Raw genomic sequence first — 14096 nt, forward strand, 5'->3', positions numbered from 1 at the left:
CATTTTGGATTTGAATTTTTCATAAATAACTGTGCTCTACTAGTCAAGCCCTTTCCTTTGAAACCCATATTAATGGAGTTTTGAGAAAATATGTAGTCCACCATTTTGAAGTGGAAGCCATCTTGGATTTGAATTCTTCATAAATAACTGTGTACTACTAGTCAAGCTCTTTCATTTGATACCCATATTGATGGGGTTTTGGAAAACCCATATCGATGAGGTTTTGAGAAAATATGTGATCCGCCATTTTGTAGCGGCCGCCATCTTGGATTTTCGAGATCATGAAATGCGCAGTTTTATAAAGACTACCGAGATAAAGGTGTGTTCCAAATTTAAGATCAATCGGTCAACAGAAAGGGGGCCAAAATTCTATTAATGTGGGTTAGCGATGAAGACAAACATGTTACAAATATATTAGGCTGTCAAAAAAGTCCGGCGGTATTTTTTTTTAATTTTCATTAGTTCATAAAATTAGTTACAATCATCTGTTTTAAGTCAAATATGCGCCGTTTTGTTCGATGACTTGTTCCCAACGAGATGCCAACTTCATAATACCCCTGTTATAGAAGCTCGCTTCCTTATTGGCAAAAAACTCGGATAGCCAATTTTCACAGGCCTCTTTTGTGGCTAACTTCTGACTACCTAGCTCGTTCGCCATGGACAAAAACAGGTGGTAGTCACTTGGTGCAAGGTCCGGACTATACCGCGGATGCAAAAGAACCTCCCATCCGAGCTCCCGGAGCCGCTGGCGTGTCACCAAAGATGTGTGTGGCCTGCCGTTGTCCTGATGGAAGACAATGTGACCTCTGTTTATCAAAGATGGCCTCTTCTTCATGAATGCTACCTTCAAGCGGTCCAGTTGTTGGCAGTACAGGTCCGAATTGAGCGTTTGGCCATAGGGAAGCAGCTCATAATAGATTATTCCTTGACAATCCCACCAAACACACAGCAGAACCTTCCTGGCCGTTAATGATGGCTTGGCCACCGTCTGAGCCGCTTCAGCGGGCTTCGACCACGACCGTTTGCGCTTCACGTTGTCGTAAGTGACCCACTTTTCATCGCCAGTCACCATCCGCTTGAGAAACGGGTCGATTTTGTTGCGATTCAGCAGCGATTCACATGCGTCGATACGGTCAAAGATGTTTTTTTGCGTCAACGTGTGTGGCACCCATACATCGAGCTTCTTTGTGAATCCAAGCTTCTTCAAATGGTTAATAACGGTTTGATGACTTATCCCCAGCTCTTGGCCGATGCTACGGCTGCTACTATGCCGGTCTTTCTCGGCTAATTCAGCGATTTTGTCGCAATTTTCGACGACAGGCCTTCCGGAGCGTGGCGCATCTTCGACGACCTCTACACCAGAACGAAAACGTTGAAACCATCGTTGTGCGGTGGAAATGGAAACTGTATCAGGTCCATAAACCACACAAATTTTATTGGCAGCTTGAGATGCATTTTTGCCTTAGTCGTAGTAGTACTGTAAAATATGTCGGATTTTCTCTTTATTTTGCTCCATATTTGCGACACTATAACTCACGAACGACTTAACCAAACGAAACACTGTCAAGGACTATATTATAGCGCGCAAAAATACCTTTCCAACAAGCTGTAGTATGACTCGATACAATGAATACAACTAGAACTACGCGCTTACAACGACACCTCGCGGAAATACCATAGGACTTTTTTGACAGCCTAATACAAACATATTACAGGGCAAGCTAAATAAAACCGTTTAAAAAGAAACGATTTTCAATGCTTTTTCTACTTACCCCAGGGTTGAAAAAAACACGGGGTGAGTTGAAATGCTCAGAGCTATACGGAAGAAGATTCTTTAGTTTAGTTTTCAAAACCACTACACTTAATTATCCCTATTTGATTACTTGACGTTTAATTCTGACGAAATTTTTGAAAAAAACAGTGTTTTCGGGTCGATCGAGTCAGCACGCAAAATGTTTGTTTTGATTTCACGAGCCGCGGATTGCGTTAAGGTTCTGGTAATGGTTGTCATGAGGTGGGTTGAAAGATATTGTTGACTGAAAAAAATATATTGCGTCAATCCATCATTCCGAGTAAAAATTATGGTTTCCGTTCTAACTTGCCCCGGTATACCTTACTTGAAGTACGTTGTCCTGACCCTAATCTAAACTATTTTCCATAAATTTTCAGATATTCTCACCAAAACGTACCATTCTAAAATATAATTATCGTTAGACCCAATTTTTGTATTGTCATGCTCACTCCCCCAATTCGTAATACGGAAGATCAATGCCGTCAACGTGAATTCTAGTTCAACACAGTGAAAATAACACCGTTAGTTTCGTTAGCTTGAATTCTTCCAATCCTGCCGATAGGATCGAGGATTAACTTACCCGTTAGCCGATGAGTGTTGGGTCGATCGTCATATGCACATCACCACTCTTACACAATCGGCTTATTGACTGCTGAAATCATCAGCTGCTGGCGGAGGAAGAGGGCCGCTTCGTTTCTCACTTTTTCACACGACGCGACAAGCCGGACCCTCGGGCTGTCGTCCTTACCGAAACGGCACCGCTGAAGACTGAGGAAAGACAGCCTCCTTCATCTCGTTAGCACACTCTCGAGATATGGAGGCGTCTGTGTGTGGTAAATTTTGAGATTCGAAGCAAGGGAGAGTGAGAGTTAAGAGTGCGCGAGTGCAAGTGCGAGTGTGTAACGAGCCATCTCAGATGTCAGCATCTCGCGCCGGCGCACGTTTTGTTGTTACCTTGGTTGGGGCTGCAGGTGTTGGGGCATTTCTTTTTCCTTTGCGTCTCTGGCCAAGAGAGATGCGAGAGATATTCGGTCGCTTTTTTCGGTGCTTTCTTTCTCATTTTCCCAACGGCGGTTCAACGACTCGCTCTCGCTCTTTTTTGTTCGGGCGTGTGTTTGCCGATATAAAAATTATTTAACATAATATCTTGGTATTACAATTTATCATCATCTCGTTGTTTAAAGAAGCAATTTTTTGTTGGTGCTATATAAGGGGTTACAATATTGGGATAGGAGTACAATTCATTAACGATCGTTGAAGTATAACGAACTCAGCAGACACAGCAGCCCAAGAGCGAGTGCGTGAAAAGTTCTGTTTAGTTCAACGTTAAGTGTGCTTTCTTCTGGCAAGAACATTCGAGTATCGGGTATCCCGAGTGAAGTGTGAACTAATAACAACAACAACAAAAAATCTCAAATCATGAAAGTGTTCATCATATCCGCGGTCCTGGTGGCCTGTGCGCTGGCTGCCCCGGCCCCTGCTGAGGAATCTTCGACCTCTGGAACTGCCCTGAACATGGCCCTCAAGTACTTCGGCAGTTGTTTGGAATCCGACGAAATGGGCACCTGTTTCGCAGTGAAAGGAATTACGGCCCTGAACCGAGCCGCCCGTGCCAGCAACATTGAAATCGTGCCTGGTGTTACCTTCTCAAGGTGATTTTTTTTGTTTTTACACATGGCAATAATAACCGGGGGAGGAAAACAATGCGATAATGCGATGCAAGTGAAATCAGTTTCAAGCGCGGTGTTATGCAACAATAGGACAGTCAGACTTTCTCAGCCCTTCAGTGGCGAGAAGAAGTTAAAAAAATGATCCCTTCGCAATTACGACGGATTGCAGCAGATTGCGCAAGTGCAAACAAAAAAGTGTCGGTGCTTATGATACGGTTCGTGTTGTACGCCCCATTGTTCCGTCTCATTAAGCATGCGTGGTGAATATCTTGGAGGCGTTATTTTCGCCCCTTTCTGGGGGCGTGTTTCGATCCGATCTCTGAAAAACGAGGCGCTAAAGGTTTTGCGTTTTAATTCGAGCTGTTGTGTGCCGTGGAGTAGCTGCTGCTAATTTGAAGCAATTGTGCGAAAGGTATTCAACGGGTTCGCAGAGATGAACCCGCTGAGGTTGAACGGTTGAACTTAGGATTTTTTTTCTTTGCTGAGATCTTAAATGATGATGGAAATCCTTTTGATTGTTTTCGTAGAGATTTAATTATGTTTGGGTTTAGTCGAGTTCGCCGTCTGGGGTAGTTGAAGTCACCGTAAAAAAAATCACGGTTGAATTGCTATTCTGCTGGTCTCCATCATAATTAAGATTGAAAACGACCTATCGTGTCTCAAGAAAACATCTACCGATCATCACCTTCAACAGATCGATACTATCGATGATCTTTGTCAAAGTTCAATGACTTAGAAGAAAATCTCCCACTAATTCATATTTCCTTCCATAAGTAATTTCCACGGTTCACATCCGCCAATTTGAGAACGCGTTAAATGTCCATTAGCGGCCAACCGTTTTTAATAGGCCAATTTCATAGATCGAAATGGCTTCGTTCACGCCTCGAAACGGATTTTCACGAACCGTCAAACTCAGCACAGAAAAGAACTCACAATTTTCATCAGAAAATAGCAAAATTGGTTACCCAATGAATGATTCGGTAATCGCAAGCATAGCATCTCCATCTCGGTTGGTAAGCCCTTGTAAACGAGCACTATGCATATGTAAACGATTCCGTCAAAAATGCTTGCTTCCCACATTCGGAAAGTGATTCGTATTACGCGTTCATTTTGGCGCCGAGTTTCGCTCCGTTTGTTTATGTAAATATGTCGATCTCAAATGCTCTCGAAAATACAAACAGCATCGCTTTCTAGACTGTGCCGCCAATCTGATTGCGCTGACCCACATTAAGTCACTTGCTCAGCCAGGGTGTTCAGCCTCCGAATTAGCGCTGAAAAATATCGCGCCGCGATCTCGTGTTTGCGTTACGAGTATCCGGTGATTGAAATTGTACACATTGGTTTTGCGCCCGCGAAATCAAAACTACATTCGCGTGTATCGCGCGGGTTCCGAAATTGGCTATTACTCTCGAAAAACGCGCACAATTTGGACAGTGCTAAATAGATGAAAGCCTACTTTCTCGACCCGATCGTGCCACAGTCAATGAACCGGTTCTGTGTGATTGTGGTTTTTTTTTTGGGGGGGGGGGCTGCATAAAGGAAGGAACTTTATGACGATCGAAAGTTGAACGAGTGATTTGTTGTCCTACTTCGAAAAGTGAAACAAACGAGAGCATATAATCTAATCAAACGTCATCGCTTCGAATCTTTTTCAGAGATCCTTCGGCTCCTGTTGACCGTATGGGCAAATCAGTCTCTGAGAATGAAATCATCAGCACCCTGCAGACCAACGCCGAGGACAAGAGCGATGTCCTGTTCGACATGGCCATTGATTCCGCCAAGCGTCTGTTCGCCGCTCGCTCGATCCAGTTCAAGCTGCCGGAGGAAGCCTCCGAAACCATCGCTCGCTCTATCGAAGAAGGTAGACTGCTGAAGAAAGGTCCGTATCATCGAACTAACCCAGTTCTACTAACCGACTCGACTCTCTGCATATGCGCATGATTCTATTTGGGGTTTTCCTTTGTTTCTGTCTTCCGGCGCACTCCAATTACAGGCAAGAAGCTGAAGAAGATCCTTGGCCCATTGGTTCTGGCCATCGGAGGCAAACTGTTCGCTCTGATGCCACTGCTCCTCGGTGGAGTCGCACTGCTTGCCCTGAAGGCCCTGTTCGTCTCCAAGATTGCTCTTGTGCTAGCCGTTATCTTGGCCGTCAAGAAATTCGTTGGCGGAGCCGTTGAAGGTGCATCCACACTGGGACTGCTGTCGAAGGCTGTTGGAGGTGCTGCTGCTGGTGCCGGAGCTCTGGGATCCGCTGCCTTGGCTGGAGGTGCCTCCGGTGCCGGTGGCTCCGGATGGGCATCCGGTGGTGGTGCTAGCGGATGGAACCAGGGAGGTGCTCAGTATCCTTATGCCCGAAGCTACGATACCGCTCAGGACCTCGCCTACAACGCACAGGCCCCAAAATCGTAAACAACCCCGCTAACACCGCCAAACGATACCATACTAGACTAAGAAGCTCCAACTTCCCACACTACTCTAGATAAACTTTCAACCTGTCGTCTTCGCACGCCTATTTTTGGTGTTTATCCTGGGTCCTTTACCCAACCACCTGTCTCAGCAAACCTAAATCTAAATAATTTCATGCGAGAGTCAGAAAGCGAGACCTATCGTTGACGAGTGTAAAAAACTAGTCGGAATATGGCCCCACTCGAGTGCACCAACCACTGATTACAGCAATTAAATGCCACAGTGGATGGTGACGCAAATGATTCACCGAAAGGCGCCGCATCAGCCTTCGCTCCCACAAATATTTCTTCCACACCTGACAGCACCGACAAATCAGCCACTCTCACCTCTCTATCTCTCCAAACTTTACCTCCAATTCGACTATCCGACTATCACTCGGCTGAGAGAGAGAGAAAAAGAATCATCAACCCGCCGAAGTTAATTGAACAAGAAACAGACGTACAACACATTAGCTTGCAATGATTGGTAAGCCACCTATTTGTACATACACACACACACACACAGACGCACCGCTGCAGAGATATATACCAAACTCCACGATCAAAAGATTCTGTCGAGCTATGTCCCGTTTCCATCGCTATCCTTTCTCCCCCTATCTGGGACGTTCAACGCCTTGACCTTTCTTCCTATACACCCTTGAACTGATGCTGTCTTGCTGCTGCCTTCTCAAGCTCCTAGTGTTTTATTAGTGGTTAAGTTTAATTTATTCTGCAAACATGAGGAGAGATCTGCGAACAAATGCGAGTAGGAGAACGAACGTGTAATTAATTTATTTAATTTATGATGTAATTATTAGCTCAAAAGGAAGAAGGTGAGAAGAAACAAAACGAAGTAGATACAAAACAACGAAACAATCCGCCGCCAATAGCACCCACACAAAACAAAAAAAAAACACACACACACACACACCACTTTATCCTCGACTGTATAGAATACCACTCATTGTATTGATGTTTTTCGTCCGATAAGAGGAAAAGTGTCAATAGTCAGTATATTGTTTTGTTTTTCTTTCATTTCAAGTGAAGTATAAATAAAGTCCCCAAGAGGAGTTGATTCGAGGAAAGTGAGATTAATTTTCTGCGTTTCGTTTGCTATATCCGAAAGAAAACAAAAATATTATCCATGTTTTTGTTGTTGTATTATATTTTTTTATCAATAAATCATGAATCCCTTAAAAACAGGGTTGTCAACTATAATTCGGAAAAATCGGGAAGAATAAAAATAAAAATCAGGAAGAAATCAGGCTCATATTGAGTTGTTCGAAAAGTTCGTGCCGATATTTGTGAAAACAAATTCATCATCATCAGACATACATTTACTCAATTATATATTCACAAATTAGCTTCACAATGTTCTGTCGTCTTTCATGCACCAAAAAAATTAAACCTTCCCAGAATATGTTTGCTTCCTCGTCGAAAACTGTTCAAGGTAATTTTGATGCTGCCCATAGCGTCGAAGTTTTTGCCCTTGGAATATTTTGTGTATTTGTGATAATCTGCAATATCCGCTTAGTTTATCTGATGAGATTGCACCTTCCCGCCAGACTCCAGAATAATGTGTTGTGTTTTCAAAGAGATGTGAAGTTTGGCGTTGGCCTAATGGAACACGACGTCTATCGCATTAAAACGTTGAGTCCCGATTTTTTCTTGCTGCGCTTTCCATTCAGCCCGCATCAAGAACGTTTGTACAATATTAGTGTCAGTCCCAGCTCCCAAAGATACTTATTGTATGCATAGAAAATAATCAGAAAATCGACTAGAAAGTAGTCGCATTTTGTACTACACTCGAAAAAAAAAAACATATATTTATATTACTAGCTGACCCGGCAAACTTCGTCCAGCCCAATATTTATTTTTCGTTATCACATCCACGTTTTCTTAGTAAGCGCACGTTCATAGGTCCAATCGCAGAATTATTCATTGATTGATCTTCAAATCTACTGTTTAAAAGTATTTTTTACTATAAAATTTAAGTACTTCCACCAAAAATCGACATTATAATATCAAATTATGTTCAGACACAATTCTCGTGCAAGATTTTTCATTCACTTGCAAATAACATGTTTATCCGTTACATGGAATAAATGTTTGATGCACAAAATATGATAGAATGAAGACAGACCTAAATCGGACAATTCCTTTCTCGAGTTTTGCTCTTACCAACACATTCGGCGATCCATTTTTTGACGTTGAACTACGTCTTTCAGGAAGGGTGCCAAATCAGGAAACAGGTCACATTCTTATGAAATAAAGTTAACGTTAATAACTATTTTCACTGTGAACGAATTCTCATGATTTGCATACCAATCGAATCGGAAATTCTCTAAGATTTGTTTGATATGCTATACATTAGTATTCGCTAATCTCTAAACGGTTTAAATTCTTGAAAACTGGAATATATATATATATATATATATATATATATATATATATATATATATATATATATATATATATATATATATATATATATATATATATATATATATATATATATATATATATATATATATATATATATATATATATATATATATATATAGATATACGTAAACATGAGATGTGCAATAATTTCAGAGGGAAATGTAAAATACAATGATCGTTTGAGAATTCTTCCCTTCAGATATTTTGGTAAGCCTAGGATCGTATCAAACTTACACGTTCATCAAATGTATGTGTAACGAAGAATATAATCTATTACAAAAAATTCGATGCACTCTAAAATAATATTCGAAGTGGTAAACAAGTGAATTGCATAATATAATTGCGTAGTTCTACGTTGAAAATATGCGGTCGTGTCCTAAATACAACCCCTTACAATGTTTTTATATAGATAGAAGACGATATAGGAGTGCGTTTTATCACATTAAAATCCATTTCCACTTCCGAACGAAGATCAATTTCGTTACCGCAAACATCAAATGGACTAACAATGTTATTTTTTTTTTGTTTTTTTTTCTGTATTATAGTGACTTTCAACGCTTCTGGCTGGTTCGTCACTTTTACCTTCCATTTTGGAAGAATGTCGGGAGTGAGAATTGAACTCGTGATCTTGAGCGTGAGAAGTATGGATGTTACCTCCACGCCAGATCGGCTCCACAACAATGTTATTGTAGGACACATTCGAATTGAATTTTTCGAATTTTCCTCCAGAGTTAGAGGGGGAGGAATGTCAAACCACTTAAGAAACGTTTGTTGGCTCCTAAAACCTCCACATGCCAAATTTGGTTCTGTTTGCTTGACTAATTCTCGATTAATGCAGAAGTTTGTGTCTGTATGCTAAGTTTGATTCCATTTGCTTTATTAGTTCTCGAGTTATGCAGAAATATGTGTTTCATTTGTGTGGCAGCTCCCCCTAGAGAGGGGGGGTCGATGATATCAGTTCCAACGTTTCTTCTCAAACTTCTGGTATTCCTCATGTAAGTCACCTCGGACCTATGATCTTCCTAATCTATTTTAACGATATTTGCTTGGCACTAGAAGAACTTCGTGTTTCATTTGCGGATGATTTGAATTAGCCGACTGTCGGTTTCTTCAACTAGATATTGTAGCCGAAAGGTGCGCCACGAACTGTATGATCATGAATCCATTGAAATGCTTCATGATAACCTTCTCTAGGAAGAAAAAACCGATAACGTTCGAATACGTACTCTCTGGTGTCCCCATTCGACGAGTTATGAAGGTCAAAAATCTTGAAGTGTTCTTGGATTCGAGACTGTCGTTCAAAGAACATGTGTCGTACGTTGTAAATAAAGCATCTAGAATCTTGGGATTTATGACGCGGGATTCAAAAACCTTTACGGACGTATATTGTCTCAAGTCTCTATATTGTACTCTAGTTCGGCCGATTCTGGATTCTCTGCAGTGCAGAAGAACGATTGCGAAATCTATGTTTGTAGCGGATACACTCACTTGTCACCTATTTTTAATCTTCGCTTATTTTTCGTCGGCCTATTTCCGCCACTTCAGTGCCAATCACCGACATCAGGGAGGCGACTCCACCTGTTCCTACCTATCAGACTCAACAACTCATGAGCCGGGCCAACTTCTTTTACTTCCCCTCCGAAGGAAGGCGTAACCAGAGATTTTTCGGCTCAGAAAATCCCAACGACGCCAGCTGGGCTTGAACTCAGGCCGATCGGATTGTGAGGCTGTTACGCAACCACACAACCACTCGCGCCGTCTAAACTGGTCGTCTTGATTCTCCTGAAATTTTAAATAATCTAAATCTGAATGTACCACCTCGACGGTTGCGAAGAATCACTTTCCTGTGGACCATCCTTCGGACGAATTATTGCATGTAGGGGAAATGGAAGTAAAACGGACATGTTAAGAAGAACTTCAACTATATCTTTGGAAACTCGTGTTACCCAAAATTTTGATGCAGTTTCTTGCAATTTAATATACTGTTTCTCTACCTAAATGGCCAAATGTTTTACAAAAAAGTGTTTTTCAATGTTTTTTACTGAAATTAAAACAGAAAAGTACAATTTTTTTCGAATCACCTGTCCATATTACCCCCACTGTCCGTATTACCCGCGGCTTCCCTACACAGCACTAGCCAGTCTTCAGAGTGAATTCAATGCAGTTTCGATGGTGTTCAACATTAACATTTCACGTCTTACATTCAAACAACTGTTCCTAGAATTGATTAGAAGTACATATTCGTATCATTATGAACACTGTAGTCTGTACATGCCAAATAAATAAATAAATAAATAAAGGACGCCATATTTCAAGTAATCAAATAACATGAAGTAGAAATTTTCATTCAACGTTTGGACATTTTCAAACAGTCTTCGGGCCTGCAAATCTGATAGTGAATAATTTGCCTCCCTAAATGGTTATCGCCAACAAACGTCAGCACAGTACATCTGTCATCGCGGGTGAGATTCGGAATGTAAACACTACACAAGTGGCAGAATTGAGATGACATTTTACAATATGACGCTAGGTGGCAGGATCGTCAGATAGAAATCTAAAGAAAATGTTCCTGTTTTACCCAGTGGTTAGACATCAATTGAATATAGGCTACCCAAAATCAAAATCAATATGGCGTCATTTGTTTACCAACATATCATTTGCGAGGATTGAAATCGTTGAAATCACGGAGATAGTAAAAATAAAGAAAAATGCGCTGCTTTATTTCTAACTGCATGAGCGATTTTCAGATTTCGGTTTCACATGGAGGTGTTCACATTTAACATGGAGTTTGAAGTTAGCCACTATTCGACTATATAACCGGGCCAAGTTGTAAACAACAGTTATTGACAGAACCAAAATGTCAGTGAACCGCAGCAATATTGGCTACACTGGCAATATGAGGGATTTGACGTTTTAGTCATCCCCCTGGTTTTACCGAGCACGTTACTTCAGGCAGCATTAGAAAGATGGTACACGTTTGTTTTAAATTGGTTCATTTTCGCTAAAATGAAGCCTTTAATTTCGTGCATTACTAGAATATTTATATATTCCCAACCAGATATATGAAATTTTTTCATAAATTATGTTCGTGTTGCTATGAAAGCTCGATGACATTAATATAAATGAAGAATAGGAAGAGTTTTCATCACAGCTTTTAAAAATGCTTAGAACAAACAGTTGAAGGGTTGTGTCCGAGGCATGACCGCATGGTTGAAATAAGATTACGTTACGACATTTATTGCATGATTATTTTGAATATCTTCGAATAAGAAACGTATGCATAATAAGTATAGCAATAATGGATTTTTAAGACTAAGTGTTATGTAACAAATCATTATTTGTGTACATTACATAAGTTTGTTAAAAGTCAAAAGTCATCTTCATGCTTTCTTCGAATAGATTTAGAAGTTTGTCCTTTCCGTGTATTAAAATACAAGTTATGCGAGCATTATTTCCGATGTTATGTTTATTCGACACGATTCACCACTAAACAGTAGGACCAACACATAACACAACAATATTATCATTCATTGTCGACACTTCATTGGCGAAGCGCCAGGTTTTCTGCCACCCACCAGCATTCCTAGCATGACTTTTCTCAAATGATGCAATTGTGTAGCTACACGTAAAAATGTCTGCTTTTATGTTTTTTAACAGCCAAAACGCATCGCCGATAGCAACGATGTCGGTAACTCGCCGAAAGTGCGTCATCACGCGCTGCATTTTTAAGTGGGGAACAATAAAAATCCGGCTTTCGTTCCTCAGCTCACTGTCCGATGTGTATTTGTTTTGTCGCGATTTTTGAGCGCACTTTTCACGCCAACATAAATGGGCTCACTCTCGCTAAGCGAGGGGTCACCATGTGCACACCCATTGTTCCTTTGAGTTTCGCAGTTGCTAGTTGCACTGACGGGTTACTGTACAGACTTCTGGAGGCATAAATATTTTTTTTTTGTATTTTGTATAAATTCCAACTAAAAAAAAAATATTTCACAAAAATCCTTTCCCACGTATGCAGGCAACGGGTGGGTTGTGTTAAGGAAAACTGGGACGGAAGTGGCATCAGTACGAAAAATTATGGAAATTAGAAGAAACGGCAATAAAGTACCATAAAACTGTCCAGTCGCACCGAAGATTTTCTCTCCCGCATAGCTTGGAAAACGATTTGTCCCCCTGTGATGGTCCGTTTCTCACTTCTCGTATCCACACCAGACGAACTTGATTTGATTTCGAATGAATGGCGACTTTTGTGGGCATGGTTTTTAATTTCCTTTTTTTTCGTCGCTTTGATTGGGGCTTGTTCCGATTCCTCTGATGACAGTTATTATTTACACGAATGTATACGACCATTGTGAATGTTGTGCCACTTCGTATGATCGTATCACAGCACGCGAAGCGAAACAAAACATCGCGTTTGTTGTTTTAAATATGAATTTAAATATTTTCTCCGGTGGGAGCAGGTGGAATTTTCAGTTTGTTTGATTGTTTTGGGAATTGTGTCGAATGGTTGATGAAGGATGAATTTCTCGTCATATGATATCTGATGAGCTGATTTTGTTAATGAATATATGTTCGCCCGGAATAATCTGATAATCTGAAGGAACTTTTTTCCCGAATATAGGGAGTGTGTTAGCCTTCAACAGTCCTGCAGTATCAGACGGTTTTAGTGTATTATATTGCACAACATTAAGTTTCTTCGACAGTAAAGTGGCGACTTCAATCAAGTTTGGATTCTCATGATACATTCGATAGAAATTCTGATTTTAGGATTTTTAGATTTTCAGATTTTCAGAATTTCAGATTTTCAAATTTTCAGATTTTAAGATTTTCAGATTTTTAGATTTTTAAATATTCAAATTTTCATATTTTTAGATTTTCATATTTTTAGATTTTTAGATTTTAGAATTTTTAGATTTTCAGATTTTCAGATTTTCAGATTTTTAGATTTTTAGATTTTTAGATTTTTAGATTTTTAGATTTTTAGATTTTTAGATTTTTAGATTTTTAGATTTTTAGATTTTTAGATTTTTAGATTTTTAGATTTTTAGATTTTTAGATTTTTAGATTTTTAGATTTTTAGATTTTTAGATTTTTAGATTTTTAGATTTTTAGATTTTTAGATTTTTAGATTTTTAGATTTTTAGATTTTTAGATTTTCAGATTTTTATATTTTGATATTTTCAGATTTTCATACAATAGCCGAGAGATAAGCGAGAAAAAGGATTACCAATATAACGCTACAAAAAAATTACAAAAATCGAATATGCATAGCCCACGAAAATTCAAAACTCGCGATACTTTTTGAACAGACCTCGTATAACATCACCTCAATTTGATTATTAATGATATAAATTCTCTTTCGTTTTTATTGAAATTGAGGTTCACTCGTAACATCAACTAAAATAATTCCTTTTAATTTATTACTACTACTAATTACTAAGTACTATTACTCCTTTAAATTATCATCGAATTCCTTCGACGACAACACCATGTACATAACATTGACATAGAGAGTGAGGAATTGGCTTCCTCGTAACAGCATACAACATAATGCAACCGAAATCGAAAACTGCTATATTCGTTCGGTTTATGCCTCCACGTTCTCTCAATTCTAATTTCGGGCACGTATTAGCACAAATATTTTGTTTTACTCCAACTGGAATGGCCAGTATGCGAAGAGGGTCGAACTCACTATCGATTGGAGATTCGCCATGCATACCAAACAGCTCTGGTTGGTAGTTTTCA

At 39.8% G+C, this 14096-nt stretch overlaps 1 protein-coding gene across 1 annotated transcript; it reads left to right on the plus strand.

Annotated features, from left to right (window-relative positions):
- Window positions 1–2976: 2976 nt before the first annotated feature.
- On the plus strand, window positions 2977–6995 carry LOC129762080 (uncharacterized). The gene is made up of 3 exons (XM_055760066.1): window positions 2977–3444; window positions 5118–5341; window positions 5456–6995. The coding sequence occupies exons 1-3, from the start codon at window positions 3212–3214 to the stop codon at window positions 5869–5871; spliced, it is 873 nt and encodes a 290-aa protein (XP_055616041.1). The 5' UTR covers window positions 2977–3211; the 3' UTR covers window positions 5872–6995.
- Window positions 6996–14096: the final 7101 nt, after the last annotated feature.

The sequence above is a fragment of the Toxorhynchites rutilus genome, chromosome 1 (assembly GCF_029784135.1).
Source record: "Toxorhynchites rutilus septentrionalis strain SRP chromosome 1, ASM2978413v1, whole genome shotgun sequence".
Lineage (NCBI taxonomy): Eukaryota > Metazoa > Arthropoda > Insecta > Diptera > Culicidae > Toxorhynchites > Toxorhynchites rutilus.

What these genes read in the sequence shown, in the direction of transcription:
- LOC129762080 (XM_055760066.1), top strand. Translation starts at nt 3,212, where the DNA reads ATGAAAGTGTTCATCATATCCGCGGTCCTGGTGGCCTGTGCGCTGGCT. An exon ending in CCTGGTGTTACCTTCTCAAG is followed by an intron (nt 3,445 to 5,117) that starts GTGATTTTTTTT and finishes AATCTTTTTCAG; the next exon opens with AGATCCTTCGGCTCCTGTTG. An exon ending in AGGTAGACTGCTGAAGAAAG is followed by an intron (nt 5,342 to 5,455) that starts GTCCGTATCATC and finishes CTCCAATTACAG; the next exon opens with GCAAGAAGCTGAAGAAGATC.